The sequence below is a fragment of the Oryctolagus cuniculus genome, chromosome 11 (assembly GCF_964237555.1).
Source record: "Oryctolagus cuniculus chromosome 11, mOryCun1.1, whole genome shotgun sequence".
Classification (NCBI taxonomy): Eukaryota; Metazoa; Chordata; class Mammalia; order Lagomorpha; family Leporidae; genus Oryctolagus; species Oryctolagus cuniculus.
In genome coordinates, this window is record NC_091442.1 from 88,011,768 (window position 1) to 88,032,576 (window position 20,809).

The 20,809-nt window shown below is 36.6% G+C and overlaps 1 protein-coding gene across 12 annotated transcripts in view; it reads left to right on the forward strand.

The window, feature by feature from the left end:
* Positions 1 to 20,809, forward strand: part of LRRIQ1 (leucine rich repeats and IQ motif containing 1) — a 239,590-nt gene that overhangs the window by 167,418 nt on the left and 51,363 nt on the right. The window contains exon 24 of one of the 12 annotated variants that reach the window (XM_070051479.1): positions 19,443 to 19,875. The exons of the other annotated variants lie outside the window; for them this stretch is intronic. Coding sequence (XP_069907580.1) covers positions 19,443 to 19,525 — 83 coding nt within the window. The 3' untranslated portion in view covers positions 19,526 to 19,875. Of the gene's footprint in view, positions 1 to 19,442; positions 19,876 to 20,809 lie in introns of those variants that run through there. 12 annotated transcript variants of the gene reach the window in all.

Genomic DNA, 20,809 nt, shown 5'->3' on the forward strand with positions numbered 1-20,809 from the left:
ACATCTGTTACCACAATTGTAGACCCCAGATTGATACATTGTTGTCACCCAGTATCCATAACTAACATTGGAGTTCACTGTTTTATACATCCTGAGTTTTGACAACTGTTTAATGACATATGCCCACCTTTATAATATGTAGCAGAATAATTTCACTGTCCCCGAATCTGTGATCTTGCCTGTTCATCATTTCCTTCCCCAGTCCTTGCCAACCAGTCATCTTTTTATTGTGTCCATAACCTTGCCTTTTCTAGAATGTCATAAAGTTGGAATTATTCAATATATTACATTTTCAGATTGACTTCTGTTATTTGTTAATATACATGTAAGTTTTTTCCCTTGTCTGTTTGAGGCTTGATAGTATACTTCTTTTTAGTAATAAATGGTATATCATTGTATGGATACTGTACCTCAATTTATTTATGCACCCCTCTACTAATGGGCATCTTGGTTGTTTCCATGTTTTGGCAATTAGGAATAAAGCTGCTCCAAACATCCAAGATTTTGTTTGTGTGTACATATGTTTTCAGCTCATTTGGGTAAAAATGTAGAGTTGTGGTGGTTGGATTGTATGGTAGTAATATGCCTAGATTTGTAAGAAACTGCCAAGCTTCTCTTTAAATTGGCTCTACTATTTTATATATATTCTCTTCAGCAGTGGCTGAGGGTCTTGTGATTTCACATCTGCATCAACATTTGGCATTTTCTCTGCTTCATATATCTGCCTTTCTTATAGGTGTGTAGTGTTATTGTATGACTGTTTATTTGGCAGTACCTTCATGACATTGTATATTGAGCAAATTTTCATTCATTCGCTTTTTGTTAGCAATACATCTTTGTTGTAGTGACTATTCAGGTTTTGCCCACTTTTAAATCAAGTTGTTTCTTTTCTTGTTGTTGAGTTTTAAGAGTTCTTTATTTTGAGTAGCAGTGCTTCATTAGCTATGTCTGTTGTATGTACTGTCTCCCAGTCTGTGGCTAATCGTCTCATTTCTTGACCATGTATCTCACACTGCAAAAGTTTTTGCCTTCAATGAAGTCCAAACTATCAATTATTTCTTTCATGGATCATGCCTTTGATCTTAAAAACCTAAAATATCATCACCAAAACCAAAGTCACCTAGATTTCCTATGTTTCCCTCCTAGGAATTTTGTAGCCTTGAATCTTACATTTACATCTATGGTTCATTTTGAGTTATTTTGGGGGGAAGGGTATGAGGTCTGTGTCTAGTTAGTTTCTCTCTCTCTCTCTCTCTCTCTCTTCTCCCCCCCCCCCTCTGGTGAATGTCCAGTTGTTCTCACACCATTTGTTGAAAACCATACCTTTTCTCTACCTCATTGCCTTTGCTACCTTGGCAAAGATCAGTTGACTGTGTTTCCATGGATCTGTTTCAGGTATGTCTGTTCTTTCACATTGATCTATTTGTCTAGTCTTTCAGCAATAGCGCATTGTCTTTTTTAGAGACTGCTTATCTGAAATGATGCCTCCATGTATATTAAATGTATATTCCTTTGTGTAGTGGTCTCTTTCCCTCATTTTTCTCTCATGTTTTTTAATCATTATAAAATTATATGTACTCATATTAACCATTTACAATACAATGTTTTGAAATGTATGTGTATACAAATGAAATTATTAAATCCAACTAATTAACATACTGTCTTAATTAATACAGCTTTATCGTAGGTCTTGAAAATAGGGAACATCATTCTCAAGAAAGGAATAAATGGAAATGTGAGAACAAAGTTACAAAATTCCTCAGAACTCAGAAATGACAACACAAATATATCCTTAACCATGGGGATACATTACAAAAACTTGAGTAGTTGCCTGTAATTGTGGATAGTGACCAACCAGATACAAATTTCTTTCCTATTTATACATACCGATGATAAAGTTTAATTTATAAATCAATAACAGAAACAGATTAACAATAGTAACTTATTGTAGATCTTACCAAATTCAGCACACTTTTTTTTCTTCTTTTTTAAAGTCATATTTATTTATAAATTTGAAAGAGTTTTAGAGAGAGAGGAAGAGACAGAAATAGAGAGAGCTTTTCCAACTACTGGTTCATTTCACAAATGGCCACAATGGCCAGGGCTGGGTCAGGCTGAAGCCAGGAGTCAGGAGCTTCTTCCAGGTCTCCCATGTGGGTGCAAGGACCCAAACACTTGGGCCATCTTCCACTGCTTTCCCAGGTGCAAAGCGGGGACCTGGTTCAGAAGTGAAGCAGCTAGGCCTTGAATAGGCCCCCATATGGGATGCCGGAATTGCTGGAAGCATTCTTTATCTGCTACTCCACAACGGACCCAATTTTTCTTCTTCTTATGTCAAGAACTGACACTTCTTCACAACAGGCATCACAAATTAATCACTTTACTGCTTCTTTTTAAAATATCCAACCTTCCAGCATCACTACTCTTATCCTTTGGGGCCATTGCTAAATAAAATAAGGAATATTAGAACACAAAAATTGTGATAACACAGTATTCGATCCAGTAACCTAGATGGCTACTGACTAATAGGAGGGTAGCATACACAGCGTGGAAATGCTGGACAACGAGGTGACTGACATCCTGGGAAGGCTGTAGCAGGATAATGTGAAATTTCATCATGCTACTCAGAACCACATACAATTTAAAACTTATGAAAAGTTTATTTCTGGAATTTTCCATATAATGTTTTCAGACCACTGTTGGCCACGTAACTGAAACTGCAGAGAGTTAAATGGCAGATAAGTGGAGGAACTACTCTGTAGACACAATGAGAGATTTCCTAAGAGTTATCTATTCAAGATAAGAAGGAAGCAGTTAAAAAGATTTTCATACTTCTAAAAAATTCTCATTAATTTGAGGGTCTTTTAAAAATTCATGAAACATGCAAGCAGTTAAAAAACTATGGATAGATTTTGAAATATTTTGCAAATGAATTTTTTGAAATATTCATGTACAAATTTAAAGAATATTTCTTCATTAAAACAATAACAAAATCACTAAAAACTTTCAGGAAACAAGCCACAAAGTGAAAGCCAAAGAAAACCAAACTATAAAATCAGCCTTGGGGCTGGTGTTGTGGAATAATGTGTTAAGCTGCTGCCTGTAATGCCACCATTCCATTTGGACACCAGTTCAGGACCTGGCTGCTCCACTTCTGATCCAGCTCCCTGCTAATGCACCTGAGTGAAAGCAGTGGAAGATGGCCCAAGTGTCTGGGCCTCTGTGCTCACATGGGAGGCCTGGATGAAGTGCCTGACTCCTGGTTTTGGCCTGGCCAGGTCTGGGCTGTTGCAACCATTTGGGAAGTAAACCAGCAAATGGAAGATCTCTCTCTCTCTCTCTCTATCTTTCCCTATCTCTCTCTGTAACTCTGTCTTCAAAATAAATAAAATAAATCTTTACAAAAAAATCAGTCAATTGAATCCTGACAATAATGGACCCATCAGACACAAAATATAAAATAAGTATTCTAGAGTGATTAAATACATAGAAGTATATTTTAAAACAAAATGGAGGGGCCGGCACTGTGGCTTACTTGGTTAATCCTCCGCCTGTGGCGCCAGCATCCCATATGGGTGCTGGTTCTAATCCCGGTTGCTCCTCTTCCAGTCCAGCTCTCTGCTGTGGCCTAGGAAAGCAATGCAGGATGGCCCAAGTGCTTGGGCCCCTGCACGCACATGGGCGACCAGGAAGAAGCACATGGCTCCTGGCTTCAGAGCGGAGCAGCTCTGGCTGTAGCAGCCATTTGGGGAGTGAACCAACGGAAGGAAGACCTTTCTCTCTCTCTCTCTCTCACACTGTCTGTAACTCTACCTGTCAAATAAAAAAAGGGTGGGGGGGGGGGGACAATAAAAGACTAACATAATTAGGAAACTGAAAAAACTGAACAATGATTCTAGAAATGAAGTTTGCAACTGATGGCAAACTTAGTAGATAAGTTAAAGAAATTAAAATTGAATATACATAGGACCAGATCTATAATTACCATATATAATCTATGCAATTATATTTACAATTATAAAAGCACCACATACTTATATTGCATTTTTACCTAATGTTATAAACTTGATATTTTCTCAGGACTCATATTACCTGAAGAGACAACATTGTTCTGGAGAAATCCTTTTTTTCTCTGACCTTATAACTCAAGAATATATACTAGCAAGTGTTCTTGACATATTGACATGGAGAGCTCTCAGTCCTAGTCTAAAACAACCCTGAACTCACCAGTTGACTTACTATTGACATTATCATGAGAAGGACCCTAGTACAAGGTTTAGAAGAAGGTTCCTGATTTTCCACTGGCTAGCTGTTGTATCTTGGATCAATCACTTCATTTTACTGAATTTCATTTTTCTCATTTGAAAAAAAATGGTTGCATGTTCTCTTATTATGAATAGTAACATATTTTCATTTGTAGGTTTAACTCTGTGTAACTATAGTAAAAAAAAATCAAATTTCCTACCCTCAAGCTAATAGTTCAACAGTATGATAAAACGTTATGGTAAATATATGACTCTAAGTAATTGATGTCTTAGATTTATTCTTAACATATTGAGGCAGCTGCCACAAGAGAAAAAGAACATAGGATACTCTTTGTTGAACAGCCAGAATCCTGTCTAGGGAGTTTATAGATCTCATTGTATCTTCTCAACATCCCTCAGAGAGAAGTATAATTATCCTTGCTTTGGGGGTAATGAAACTGAGATTTTGAGCTTATATTAGGGTAACCAGAATTGGAACCTGCATCTGTTTGACTCCAAAGCCCACCATGTTTCCACTTCACCAAGAGACCGTATTTTCCCATGAAACTGCCCTTAATGTTTTTCTGAGTATGGAAATGAATGACATTTTAAAATGTTCTTAATATACCAGCTATAATAAATGTCATGTAATTTCTTTTTCTCTTGTGGATAACTTTTGGAAAATAAGAAAGAATTTTGGAATACAATTTTCCATATTTGGTCTCAGAGGAATTTGTAAATTTCTACTAAACCTATTCAGATGTTAAATTATGAGAATGACAAAATATAATAAACATTCTAGTGAAAGGAAGTTATGTATGAATTGGTAAAAAAAAACAATATTCCAGAGTGTACTTTTCCTATGATAAATTCGTTCTAAAAAATAGCTTTTTCATGCACTTTGTGGAATAAAGTTGTGACAATTCGCATATTTGTGACAAAGTTGTGATATATTTCTTGTGAATGCTTGCTGAAAAACTGAAACTTGCAGAAAAACTGAAAGAATTTTGAGCTACATGTGTTTCCTTGCTAAAATGACACGTTGGCTGAGGATGTGGCACAGAGGGTTAAGCTACCGCTTGCAACCCATATCCTGTATCAGAATGCTAGCTTTTGCTGTGCTTCTGATCCAGCTTCCTCCTATGCACACCTGGGAAGGCAGAGAAAGATGGCCCAAGTGCGTGGGCCCCTGCCACCAAAGTGGGAGACCAGAATGGAGATCCTTGTTTTGGCCTACGCTGCTATAGCTACTTAGGGAGTGAACTAGTCCTTGGAAGATTTCTCTCTCTCTCTCTCTCTCTCTCTCTCTCTCTCTCTCTCTCTCTCCTATTCTCCTTCCATCTTCCCTTCCCTCCCTCCTTGTCATTCTATTTTTCAAATAACTGAATAAGTTATGTTTTAGGAGTGGATCATCTGATGGGAGAGTACTTGTTTTCTCTCTCTCTCCTTCTGCCTTTCATGTAAATAAGACTTATTCACATGTAAATAAATACTTGTAGTGGGAGCATTGGATGGCAGTTCTTCATAAATCTTTCACATTTCAGAATGTCCTGAAAGGTTGGCACCAATTGCACTTTAGCTTCTCACTGTCTTTCAGTGAGAATACTGAATAATACTGAATAATCATAAAGCATAGAAACAATGTCTCCTCTGAAGCAAAGGTCAAATTTTGTTTTGCTTTTCAGTGTAATAAAGGTAATATTCCCCTCTGCTGCAAAGGTCAGGCTTGTGCACAGCTAGTTATAAAAGATCTGAGTTCCTTAACTTCAGGGTTTCTCTGCTGTGACATACCCTCCCCGGCATGCTGTGCACCTGGTACTTTGACTTCACCTTTGTTGAAATCAAGAGATGAAGGGAACCATCATAAATTTACTGATTCCTATGCATCTTGCTGGGCTGTGAATGAAGCACTTTGTCCCTGATGTAATAGTGTTATATATTCCTCCCCCTTTTATAAATCTATCTCAGCCAACTTCTTCCTAAAAGTGAAATAAGATCTCAGACCCTCACACTTCTTGACATAGACAAACTTTAATTTGACAACTAATTCACTCAGTAATGAGGCTATTTAACTCTTTAAAGAATTGTTCTTAATTAGTGGACTTTTTAAAAAATTACTTATTTACTTGAAAGGTCTTGTGTATGTGAGTGAGAGAGACAGAGAGAGAGAGAGAGAATATGAATTTTCCATCCTCTGGTTCACTTCCTAAATGGCCACCACAGCCAGTGCTGGGCCAGGCTGAAGCCAGGAGTCAGGAACTTTATCGAAGTCTTCCAAGTGGTGGCAGGAACTTAAGTACTTGAGCCATCACCTGCTGCTTCCCAAGGGTATTAATCCAGCAGTGAGCTGGATCAGAACTGGTACTCTGGTAGCACCACATTGCCCACCTCCTTTATGGAGTGTTTTCAAAGCTTATCTGTACTTTGTAATTTTTTCATCTGTTTGGTTGATTGGTCCAGTAAGATGCTTTTAGTAGCAATGGGTGTATAATTACTGCTTATTAATGTATATATAGTAGTTTTAAGGAGCTGATGTATTTTGAAACTGGATAAAGTACTTCAGTCCATTAATCCAAGAAGCTGAGTGAGTCGTAACCAGAATAGATTTTAAAAGAAATCCACAGCTAATATGTCAATAATGGCTACAGTGATTGAAAAAAATCCACAGCTAAATATATTAGAGTAAAAGTGTATACAACAGAAAAAAAGAAAACCTTAATGGATAATGAGGCAAAAAGGAGATAGATTACCTTCAAAGAAGCTGCAATTAGACCAAGAACTGATGTCTTAAAGTCACCAGAAGAGAGTAAAAGATTGTCAATGATTTGAACATTGAATGAATGAAAAAAGTTACTGTCAAACTGGAATTCTAGGTCCTGAAAATCTTTCCATAGTAAGGACAAAATGGAGATGTTTTCAAATAAACAAGAGCTTAATTTACTCCTAGAATATTATTTTTCTTTAAAAGAAAATTTTAGCAGATTAAATCTTTGGAAATTGAAAGATCCAGAATTCAAGAAGATAAAAAAATTTCATAAGGAAAAAAACATTTTTTTTGAAAGGTAGAATTATACAGTTAGAGAGAGACAGAGAGAAAGGTTTTCCTTTTACCGTTGGTTCACCCCCCAAGTGGCCGCCAAGGCCAGGTGTTTTCTCCTGGTCTCCCATGCGGGTGCAGTGCCCAAGGACCTGGGCCATCCTCCACTGCACTCCTGGGCCACAGCAGAGAGCTAGACTGGAAGAGGAGCAACCGGGACAGAATCCTGCGCCCTAGCCAGGACTAGAACCTGGGGGTGCCAGTACCGCAGGCAGAGGATTAGACTAGTGAGCCGCGGCGCCAGCCAAAGAAAATAGTTTAATAAAATTTATGGTTAATTATCTGAATACAATACAGTGAAATTGTTATAAGTAGGGTACAGCAAAATATTAATGTGTAAGTCAAAATGGAGATAAATTGGGCCGAAATGCTCTATGATTCTTGTATTCACTAGGAGGAGGGAAAAAGGTTAACTTTAGATTGTGTGAATTTCAATATGTATTATTGTTGTTTTTAACGTTACAATATTGAAAAAACTGAATGGATAGTGGCAAGTATTATTTACACATTCATGGGAAAAATCAATAGAAAGAAAATAAATACTCATTCCATTATGATTGAAAAAGAACACAGTACAGGCACTGCAAATAGAAAGCACAAAATATGGTGGTATATATAAACTCACATGTATCAATATGATGGTACATGTACATCATCCAGTAATCTAATTAACACATAGCAATCATTTGTAGATATAAAAAACATCCAGAGACAAACAAACCATAAAGACACAATGAGTTTGAAAAGAAGAGGATAGAGCAATATATTTGAAAAGAAATATATGTATATACATATATATGTATATATATATCTCCAAAAGAAACCTGATTTTCTCAGATAAAATGAAATATAATTTAGGGGAGAAAAAGATGGCTAAACATAAAGAGCATCCTATCAAAATTATAAAAATTTCAATTTACTAGAGAAATATTAAATTTTATTAAACTAGTATATCAAAGCCTTAAAGATAATATCAGACAAAAATTAAAATTTTACCAAGGTGGAGAAGAAATTTCCACAACTGTATTGGGAGATGAATTTTTTTTTTGACAGGCAGAGTGGATAGTGAGAGAGAGAGAGAGAAAAGTCTTCCTTTGCCGTTGGTTCACCCTCCAATGGCCGCCACGGCTGGCGAGCTGCGGCCGGTGCACCGCGCTGGATCCGAAGGCAGGAGCCAGGTGCTTCTCCTGGTCTCCCATGGGGTGCAGGGCCCAAGCACTTGGGCCATCCTCCACTGCACTCCCTGGCCACAGCAAAGAGCTGGCCTGGAAGAGGGGCAACGGGGACAGAATCCGGCGCCCTGACCAGGACTAGAACCCAGTGTGCCGACGCCACTAGGTGGAGAATTAGCCTAGTGAGCTGCGGTGCCGGCCAAGGGAGATGAATTTTAACATTCTTGTTTCAGTAACTTATAGAACAAATACTCAAAAAAATCATTAAGGGCATGTTTAAAAGGCCAAAATAACAAAATTTGCCAAAAGGATATATACAAAACATTCAACAAGTAGAGAATACATATTTTCCTCAAGCACACTTTTTACAGGCTTGTGCAATATGTTTTCTTTTTTTTATGAGCTGCTTCCAGATTTTTTTTTTAACTTTTATTTGATTAATATAAATTTCCAAAGTACAGAATATTGATTACAATGGCTTCCCCCCATAACTTCCCTCCCACCCACAACCCTCCCTTTTCCCATTCCCTCTCCCCTTCCATTCACATCAAGATTCATTTTCAATTATCTTTATATACAGAAGATCAGTTTAGCATATATTACGTAAAGATTTCAACAGTTTGCACCCACATAGAAACATAAAGTGAAAAATACTGTTTGAGTACTAGTTATAGCATTAAATCACACTGTACAGCACATTAAGGACAGAGATCCTACATGAGGAGTAAGTGCACAGTGACTCCTGTTATTGACTTAACAAATTGACACTCTTGTTTATGGCATCAGTAATCACCCTAGGCTCTTGTCATGAGTTGCCAAGGCTATGGAAGCCTTTTGAGTTTGCCAACTCAGATCTTATTTAGACAAGGTGGAAGTTCTCTCCTCCCTTCAGAGAAAGGTACTTCCTTCTATGATGACCTGTTCTTTCCACTGGAATCTCACTCGCGGAGATCTTTCATTTAGGTCCTTTTTTTTTTCTTTTTTTGACAGAGTGTCTTAGCTTTCCATGCCTAAAATACTCTCATGGGCTTTTCAGCTGGATCCACATGCCTTAAGCGCTGATTCTGAGGCCAGAGTGCTGTTTAGGACATCCGCCATTCTATGAGTCTGCTGTGTATCTCGCTTCCCATGTTGGATCGTTCTCTCCCTTTTTTATTCTATCAGTTAGTATTTTTGCCATATGTTTTCATATTGCAATGTGCAACATGATGCCATTGAACTAGAAATGAATAATACTAAGATAACTAGAAAGTTTTAATTGACTGAAAATTAATATGGAAATGTCCATTAGAAGAAATGATTTTTAAAATTAGATAATGAAAACACTATTATAAGAACAATAGTTAATGAAAGTAAAAACCATCATAATCAAAATTAGTTTAGAAAGACTAAAAAATTGGATGTATTCTTGGCAATGTGGGTCATGAAAATACATGAGAAAGCACAAATAACTAGTATCAGAAATGTAAAAGAAATGGAATAAGAGGTTGTTATGAATAACTATGGCAGCACATTTGAAAGTCTGCAAACAATGAAAAAAATTCTAGAAAATTATGTGGTAACTGATCCCAACTGTAATTTTAGACATTATCAACTTTTTTAAAAAATGCAGGGCTGATATTGTGGCTTAAAAGTATAAGCTATCACTTAGAACACCCACATGACATATCAAAACAACTGTTTGGGGAACCACCTTCTCCACTTTCAGTCCACCTTCCTGATACTGTGCCGGGGAGGCAGATAATGATGATCCAAGTACTTGGGCTCCTGCCACCCGTGTCAGAGATCTGGGTGGAGTTCTTGCTCCTGGCTTCCTTCTGTTCTACCCTTTGCTGCTGTGAGCATTTTGAGAGTGAAACAGAGGATGGAAGATCTTTTCCTCTTCCTGTCTCTCCTTCTCTTACTGTCACTCTGCTTTTAAAATAAATAAATAAATAAATATTCTTAAAAATGCAACCTGTAATATTTTTAAATCACATATTGATTTTTGAAATAATATTTTTCAAATTACATACGAAGATTCTACTAACAAAAAAATGTGTAAGACCTTATGGGGGGATCATAAAACTTTATTGATTTTTTTTAAAAAAAAAGCTTTAAGTACATTAAAATGTTTAACTTCTGCCAAATTAACTTATGGATAAAAATGTAATCTCAATTGAATCCCAAAAGATGTTTCTTTATAAAGTTGACAAGTAGAATCTGTACTTTGGATGCAAAGTCGAAATCCACAGATGGATAAAACACATTCAATGAAGTTAAGTGAACTGAGAGAATTTGTCATACCAAGAACCACAACTTATAAGTCATGTGTCCATCACAATGGAAGTTCTAACACACTCACTTTTTTAAATACAATATAGAAGTAAAAAATAGTGGACTAGATTTATATACAGCAAGACAGATACATTCTCACAAACAATATCAAATAAATTAAGAAAAAAGGACACCTATACAGTTGTCATATTTATGCAGATGTACAGTTCAGAAATGAACAAAACTACACTACATTGCTTAAATGCATATGTTGTAAAAAGAGAGAAAATAATAAAGTCATGGGTATGGTTACCTTTGAGGGAAGTAAGAGGTTTCTGAGCAGAACTTCTGGTGGGTAGACAGTGTTCTAATTTCTGGAAAGTGTCAGGGGTCTCATGGAATATGTTTATGATATTTTATTTATAGCATTATAATGCCTGTATTAACTTCTTTCCAGTGTATTAGTAGAGCAGGAATGCATTTTTGTGTCTTTAATTTTTTTTTGCATCTTTTTTTTTTTTTTTTGACAGGCAGAGTGGACAGTGAGAGAGACAGAGAGAAAGGTCTTCATTTGCCGTTGGTTCACCCTCCAATGGCTGCTGCGGCCGGCGCACCGCGCTGATCCGATGGCAGGAGCCAGGTACTTCTCCTGGTCTCCCATGGGGTGCAGGGCCCAAGCACTTGGGCCATCTTCCACTGCACTCCCTGGCCAGAGCGGAGAGCTGGCCTGGAAGAGGGGCAACCGGGACAGAATCCAGCGCCCCGACCGGGGCTAGAACCGGGTGTGCCGGCGCTGCAAGGTAGAGGATTAGCCTAGTGAGCCGTGGCACCGGCCTGTGTCTTTAATTTAAAAGCGAATTACATGAAAGAAGGATCTGATTCATTCGCAAGTAAGGTTTGGCTATATAAAATAAAACTTTTGTCCTTCTAAAGATAAAAATTAAAATACACAAATTTTGTATTCAAGAAGTAACCACTAAGAAAGTTACCAAACTTTCAACATGCTATGGAAATGTTACCTATGGAAAGTAACAAATGTGGGCCATGTTTTTAGTTCTTAATATGTTATTACTCAAATAGTGAAAGATATTTTATTCATTGCTTATTATTCATAAAATGTTATCCCTAGCTATCACAGAAGCATATCCATATTTCAGTTTGAAAAATATAAAAATCATCATGTAGACAATAATAGAAATATTGAGAAACATATTGTAGATTTATATACTATAAGCACTGCTGTTTTAGAACTATTTTTAATGATTACAAAAATATAAAAAAAAAGTTCATTGGTTCCTTCAAATCTCTAACATTAATGTATTAGTACAGTAGTCCTTGTTGACCTCCCTTGCAATAAAGCTAGTAAAACCACCTAATTGAGCCTCAATTAATACTATTACTGAAGAGTAAAATTATAGATTTTTTTTTATCAAAGAGTGGAAAACTTTAGAAATGACAAGGACCTGAATTCTAAAACCATACACACACACACACACACACACGCACACACACACACAATACGGTGGAAATAATAGTTATGTGGACACCATGATATATTATTCTGAAAGCCAAGACTACTCAAATCACCCAGCTTACCATTAGTATTTTGGGTGGGCCCTGGTTTGGATGACCTACCATATTAACACTCCCTGAGGGAGTCTAGGTTAGATAGAGGAATATTTTCCAAGGATAATTAAATTGAGATGGTGAAACAGGAGAGAACTATGTCAGTGGAGCCTACTTCATGGTTATTACTGAGCAATTGCTAAGAATTATTTGAAATAACTTAAAATCAATTAGAACCATCTAACCTTCTTATCGTTTGGAAATTGATTTTTCTTTGTAAAAGACATACCAATATCCTTTTATATTATGAAAAAAAAAAGCCATTTTCAGAATACCTGTTACAGGTTTAAATAATGGTAAAGAGTGTTCCCCGCACTCACCACCAGAAAATTGTTCTGTCTATTTTTGTGATTAACCTGGAATCTTCCCCCTCCCACCAGTGACCCCATATAACCTTCAAGTTGGTCTGGATTTACAGATTCATACTTAGGTAATGTATCCAGGAGAAGAGAATGCTAGCCTGTGGCAACTGAGATGGCATAAAAGTCACACATAATGAATTCGTTTCATTTTCTTCAACAACAATATAAAAACATAGCTGTAGTTTTTAAATTCCTACTATATGTTAGGAACTATATGTATTCCTGTTGTACTGTAAACACATTTATTTTAAGAGAAGAAATTGAGGCAGGGTCGAGGTAAATAATTTGCCAACATTACACAATGATAAAAATATTTACTATGTGCAAGTTAGTCACTAGGCAGATACAAAGATATATAAAATATAGCCCTGACTTTTATAGACTGAATTAATTTACTCTATAATTCATTTCCCATAGATTCCAGTTTCAGAGCTTCTTTGAATAGAAAATGAAATAATGTTCCAGATTCATAAGAAATAATATAAAATAATCTTAAACCTCATGATTATTGAGTAGTCTTATAAAGAATACCCTGTTGACATTTTTCTTGGTATGACTTATAAATGGATAAATACCAATGCAGAGAGAGGATCAGAATTACTGATTTTGATTTTTCTTTGTGCCCCAGGCTCCAAGATGGCTTGGCACAGTATTGTTGCTTATTCTGGCTTTAAAAACATTCATATTCATTAAAAATTTTTGCATTCATTTTGATTTAAAAGAATTGCAGTAAATATTATCGTTATTACTGAAGTTTTTTTTTTTTTATTCGTCATGCCCTTAAATTGTGCCTAAGGCAAATACCTAACTTATCCCACTCGCTTTATGGTAGTTCCAGCCTTGGTAGCAGCAAACATGGGGACACATTACATATTCTTGAATATATGACTTAATCATCCCAGGATTCGCTTTAGTGATGTGGCTCTCATGACAGAAACCAAAGGACTATATTTATATTGCATTTGTTACTACACTACAAGATATTAGCAAATATATTTACAACTCAATTGAACAATAACAATAGCATACCTACTTCCTTTCAGGTATAGGCTAATATACTCAACTACATGCACTTTGTGAAGTGATATTTTTTTATTCCAAAGGAATTCACTTAGCTCCAGATATTCCATACTATCAAAAATGTATCTTACAAGATACAGATATTACAGATATAGAATTTATTAACGCACTATTATTTTTCTTTGTTTTCATAAAGGTCATTCATATACTTTGTATATACTACACAACCCAACTAGAAATAGATATACCAATTTTTAAAATTAATTTAAATGTCACAACATCGCAAGTATCTTTTATTCCAATGCTTTGTTTTAATCCTTACTGCCATAAAATATAGTGAAATATGTAAAAGTGATTAGTACTGCAGTTAGTCTTTGGCCTGGTATATAGCTTTGGCTCTATTCCCAAAATTTCCATTTTTAAACTTTTACACCAACAATCCTCTTCTTTATTCATGAAGTCATTTTTCCTTATTGATTAATTACACATAATTTAAATATATTTTGAAGAATAGAGATGTTGCTTCTCATACATAAATGGCTCTTAGAGAGTTACTGGTTTCTTGCTAGTGCTGTCAGCTTTCCAACAACAGATTGAATTGGTTAAGGAAGAAGCCATAAACAGCCTATCAACAAGTATTTATACAGATATTAATGAAATTAAAATTCTGTTAGCATAGCAGTTTATGCCAAATTCCAATTTTATTTGTGCTTTGTGAGGTATGATGCAATAACTTTTCTTAATAAACAAGTACGGAGCACTTATACTTTATAATGTAAATCATACCTCTAGTATTTGCAGTATAATGTACATAGAATCAGCCATTTATCAAAGTTACCAAAAATATTTCCATCACATAAAGAAGTGTTTTGCTCAGCCAAAACCATGTCCTACAAAAGCTTTTGATAAAGAAGTGAGCTCATCTCTATACATGAAACCAAGAGTATTTTAAAATTACATTATTGAGAAAAGCCATTAAGGGAAAAGAAAATAGTCATGGGAAAGTTGCCATATGTACTAAAAATATAAATACTTAGCTTATTTTTGTGTGTCCTAAATTATAATTGAATCTTAATCTCTTTCAGTATAGGATATTATGCTACATAAAAATTCAGAAAACTGATTTAGTGAAGCATATGGGTTTAATGAGCACTTTTATTTTGCTTTTCATGAAGAAAAGAATAGTATTTCCACTAATTTAAAAAATACTTCATTTCAGGCCGGCGCCGCGGCTCACTAGGCTAATCCTCTGCCTTGCGGCGCCAGCACACCAGGTTCTAGTCCCGGTCGGGGCGCCGGATTCTGTCCCGGTTGCCCCTCTTCCAGGCCAGCTCTCTGCTGTGGCCAGGGAGTGCAGTGGAGGATGGCCCAGGTGCTTGGGCCCTGCACCCATGGGAGACCAGGAAAAGCACCTGGCTCCTGGCTCCTGCCATTGGATCAGCGTGGCGCACCGGCCGCGGCGGCCATTGGAGGGTGAACCAACGGCAAAAGGAAGACCTTTCTCTCTGTCTCTCTCTATCACTGTCCACTCTGCCTGTCAAAAAAAAAAAAAAAGAAGAAGAAAAAATACTTCATTTCTTTTTTTGACCTTCTTGAAGCTAAACTCCTTTTTTCTAGGACTGCATGTATTTTGGACATTTTGTAAAGTTATTTTCTACAGAAGTAGATCTATCTATCTATAATATATATGTGTGTATATATATATATATATATATTTGTGGAGGGGTTGTGTTATGATTTGCTGCCTTTATTTGCTGATTTTTATTTCCATGTAGTTCTAACTTTCGAAGTTGAAGGCTGTTTCTATAACTCAGGTAGTCATTTTGAGACATACACTATCCTCCCTGTTACACAGGTTTGTCTATAAGCTAAAAGTCTCTACCAGTTCTAACTTTCTCAGGGCACTAAAAGAACATTGATCAACAGTGACAATTATTCCTTTATTTCACCAGTATTTATGGAACACCATCCTACTATGTACCATTTAAATAGCTGATATTATGGTATGCAAAGCAGGCACAAAAATAGAAAATTATGATATAGTACACTATATATAGGATACTTTGTATGTTATAATATAGTGTAATGAATGCTATCATGAAATCTAAATAATGCATTCAAATGAGCATCCCTAGCCTAAGTTCAACACGAAGTACAATGTAGGAAGATCAAAGAGCTTATCAAAAGAATGTAATTTCTAAACTGAGACATTAAGAAGCAGGAATATCATTGGTGAAGTGAATAATCCCAGGCATAAAAAACAGAGTGGGCAAAGATCTATGGACAAAACTAAATATTTTATGTAACTACAGTATGTGTCTGGATTGAAACAGGAACATATAAGATTTGTCTGAAGTATAAATCAAGACTTTTATGCATTATAAAAATTAAAAAACTAAAAACTTTCAACATTATCTGAAGGCAATGGGGAACCAGGAGTTCAACCTACAAAGTAATACAATTAGGTTTGACTTATGGCAATTTCATTTGTAGTGTGATGGTACATGTGTAGGGGGAAGACCAAAAGCCAATAGACCAGTGAAAAGTTGCTACAGAAATTCAGAAAATACAAAAGAAAAAAAATAGCCTGAATTAAAATAGTGTTGAATTCAAAAGAATTTAGAGAGTAAAATCTGTAGTTGAAAGGTGTGAAATAATGCTGGTTCAGCAGGACACTGTAGTTTATGGGTTGTATATCGATGATGGGGTGAACATTATAGAAAATCAGGAAGTGTTGGATAATACATGAGAGCCACTTGTGTACAAGCTCTGTGGGGGGCTTAGCCAAAAAATAAGAGAAAAACAGGAGAATGTAATTTAACAAAATCCAGAGGAAACAAACTTTTAAAAAGAAAGAAGTATGGGGCCATCGCTGTGGTGCAGCAGGTTAAAGCCCTGGCCTATAGCGCTGGCACCCAATATGGTCACCATTTTGAGTCCTGGCTGCTCCATATAGAATCCAGCTCCCTGCTGTTGCACCTGGAAAAGCAGTGGAAGATGGCCCAAGTCCTTGGGCCCTTGCACCCATGTGGGAGAACTAGAAAAAGCTTCCAGCTCCTGGCTTCAGATCAGTTCACCTCCGGCTGTCATGGCCATTTGGGGAATGAACTAGAAGATTGAAGACCTCTCTCTCTCTCTCTGTGTATCTCTACCTTTTTCTGTGGCTCTTTCAAATAAATAAAACAAATCTCAAAAAAAAAAAAAAACAGTAGACAACAATATATAATACTGTTAAGAGGTCAATAAAATAACTCCAAAGAATCCTCAGAATTTGGCAGTATGATCATCTTGGGGAACTGAGCTCCAAAGAAATGGTACTAGAGAACTTAAGCATGAATGGCAAGTCAAAGAAACTGAGCTGTGTCTACTAATTTAAGAGGCTTATCTGTTTAGAGAAGGAGAAAGAGGAACAGCTGGAAAGCAAATGCAAAAAAAAAAAAATCACATTTTTTTTTTGAACGAGGACTGACAATATAGAAGAAAAAGAAAACTGATAGTAAGAGATTCTAGACGATATGGAATGGTAGAAACTGGAGCACCATTTGGGACACTGAGTTTGGGAGGAATACCACTTCTGTTGTGACATGTTAGAAAGATATGTATAAACTACATACAAGCTTGCTCGCTCCTATTCAAAATAGTGTCAGAAGTAAAATAGTTACACTGGGAATGGAAAAAAAGAAACATTACTGGGATATCCAGGAGGCAGAGTAGATAGATCTAGTCACTGATAAGATATTGGTACTTAAGTAATGAGTATCTGAAATTAATAGCAAGAAGTCTGTTCTGGGTGACTTGGAAGTTCAGGAGAAAAGGCAGACTTGAGTAGGAGGTTGATAATGGTAAACCTAAGTTGTTATTCTGGAGTTCAGCTGCAAATATGGGAAATGAGAACAGAAATAAAATAGAGGTTAGTGATACCTAGTCTTTAAGCTATTAGCACCAAGAGGTAAGAAACCTATCCAGCTGACTGCCAGCACAGTGCCACTCATAAGACATAGGTCCCATAGATGCCAGTGGACGCAGGAGCACTGTCATCTAAAGGAAATCGTTAAAGGATCCTGAAAGGAAGTGCTTAAAGTCTGGTGTCCCAAAGGTCTGCAGAGAAGACATTTTTAAGCCAAAGGAAGTGGACTGTATAGTTGAGTTGAGTAGAAACATCAGTGAAGATGTAGAATGAATGTGTTTGTTAGGAAAGACTGTTTCGGCAGGCGCCGTGGCTCACGGTTAATCCTCCGCTTGTGGCACCGGCATCCCATATGGACAGTAGGTTCTACTCCCGGTTACTCCTCTTCCAGTCCAGCTCTCTGCTCTGGCCCGGGAGGGCAGTGGAGGATGGCCCAAGGGCTTGGGACTCTGCACCCACATCGGAGACCAGGAAAAAGCACCTGGCTCCTGGCTTCGGATCAGAGCAACACCGGCCATAGTGGCCATTTGGGGAGTGAACCAACGGAAGGAAGACCTTTCTCTCTGTCTCTCTCTCTCTCACTGTGTATAACTCTACCTGTCAAAAAAAAAATACTGTTTCAAACTCTCTTAATAATCACAATTTCAATTTGACAAAATTAGGTTGAAGTACTTTAAGGACAGAATGGAAAAATGAAGAAATACAGAAAATAAACAACTGGTTGAGGAATTTTGTTCACAATTATTTCTACACTGAAGGATAAATTATTAAAAGAATGAAATCATCTATTGATTTTATTGAATCCGGAATATAAGTTTGTAAGTGATGAAGAGAAAATAGACTATAGATTAGAAGACAGCTAGCAGATATATAAATTTGTTTGTCTAGAGAAAAAGAAAGTGGCCCTATTAAAGTAGAATAGAAACTAAAATCATCGAATGGGCAGGGGAAAACTTGTACTAGTAATAATGGAGAAAGGACTGTGAATGGTAACTTAAAAAAGAAAAGGAAATACTATGATCCAGTAGGTCAGGAAAGAGAACAGGACATTTCATAATATGTGTCCTAAAATTATTAAATAATTATATAGAATAATGTGTAACTTCACTGGCAGTAGAGGCAAAAATCAAGGTCATGATTATACAACGTTGTCCAATTATCAACAGATTTAAAATATTTGCTATCCAAAGATTGACCAGGGACTCAATGAAATTAGTAACCTTGTACAGTATTGGTAAATGGATAAAATGTTTTAAAAACTATCTTACAATATAGGTTACATTATTCAAAATGTTTATATTTTGAGATATATTGCCTTTAATTCTCTTAAAATTAATTAAGTGGAATACTTAAAACATATCATGTAACAAGTTAATAGATCGTAGTGCAAAACCATTAAAATGCACTTTCCATTATATAATTCATTTGTTATAAACTAGCTGGAAAATAGTATATGAATAATACATACATAATACAAGAGCCAGAAAATATTTGCAAAAGGAAAGGCAAGAAAATGCCTTAAAACAGTACCTACTAGTTGATTCGAATAGTGAGATTTTTTTTGTGTGTAGATTTTTTCTTAGACTTTTTTCTTTTTAAAATGTCTGTAATAAGGTTGTGATGTTTCATAATAAAAAGCCCAACAATTTATTTAAATAGAATCACTGAAAAATATAATTTGAAATAAAGAATCCTATATAAACAGTAGTAAATAGAACATGGCAAAAATCAAAGGAAAACTTTTTTTCTTAATTTCAGAATACAGGAAATTGACAAAGCAAGACCCAGGGAATAAGGGAAGAACAGTGGACAAAAGAAGGAATATTCTACAGTCTGAATGATGCTTCTCATAATATTGAAAGGAAAGGTGTAGTGGACAGTCTGACTAGAAACTAATAACCATTTTAAATAATTGAGATCACCATTATTCTTCCTACACAAAATACTAAAAGCAGGATTTATACAAGTTTCAAAGGAATATCTTAGTCTCCTCTTTTCAGTGATGAAAATAATCTTGAAATGGTTTAGTTGAGACACAATCACTTCCTCTAGTTATTTCCATCCAACTTCATCATTGTACTTATTCTATTTCTTACTCATGCTGGTCTACCAATATATGCCCTAAGGATAATATAGTTAACTTGAATTGTACCCTCTCTTGTTCACTCTCTAATTGTTAAGAATTTCGGCTGAGTACAGATGTAAAATCACATAATGTTTATGAAGTGTTATTGCAGAGTTGAAGAAAAATTTCCAAAAGTAGTACTTTAAGAAGTGACTGTTATAAGGATATACCACTCTGGGCTGGCTCCATGGCCCAGTAGGTTAATCCTCCACTTGCGGCACCAGCATCCCACATGGGTGCCGGTTCTGATCCCGGTTGCTCCTCTTCCAATCTGGCTCTCTGCTATGGCCTGGGAAAGCAGTAGAAGATGGCCCAAGTCCTTGGGCCCCTGCACCCACATGGGAGACCTGGAAGAAGCACCCGGCTCCTGGCTTCGGATCAGCGCAGCTCCAGCTGTTGCCGCCATCTGGGGAGTGAACCAACGGAAGGAAGGCCTTTCTTGCCGTCTCTCCCTCACACTGTCTGTAACTCTACCTCTCAAATAAATAAAATCTTTTTACAAAGAAGATATACCACTCTTTTAAAAGAAGTTTATGTATTCATTTGCCAGGCAGAGACACAACAGGACATACATGAGAGGGAGGGAGGGGGGAGGAAGAAGGAAGGGAGAAAAGAGCATAGGAAAGAAAAGAAAGAAGAGAAGGAGGGAACACTTGACCCATCACTGCTGCCTCCCAGGGTCTACACTGGAAGGAAGCTAGAATGAGGATCCAGGGCTGAGAATTGAACCCAGACATTGGGATGTAGGATGTGAACATCCTAACCGCTAGGCTGAGTGCTCGCTCTCACCATTTTTAAAGGCAGAAGGAGCTTACTTACTTACCATTCAACTTGAAGTACGCTTGTTACAAAAGAATTCCCTCCAAATCAAGAGTAAATAAAATTATAGCCTTGGGCTCAGCTGATCATGAAGACACTGAGTTCCTACCGTTTTCTGCTACTGCGCTACTGGGTTCAGTATCTGGTCTGGTTTGCCAAGAAAGACAAGTCACCAGCTGGG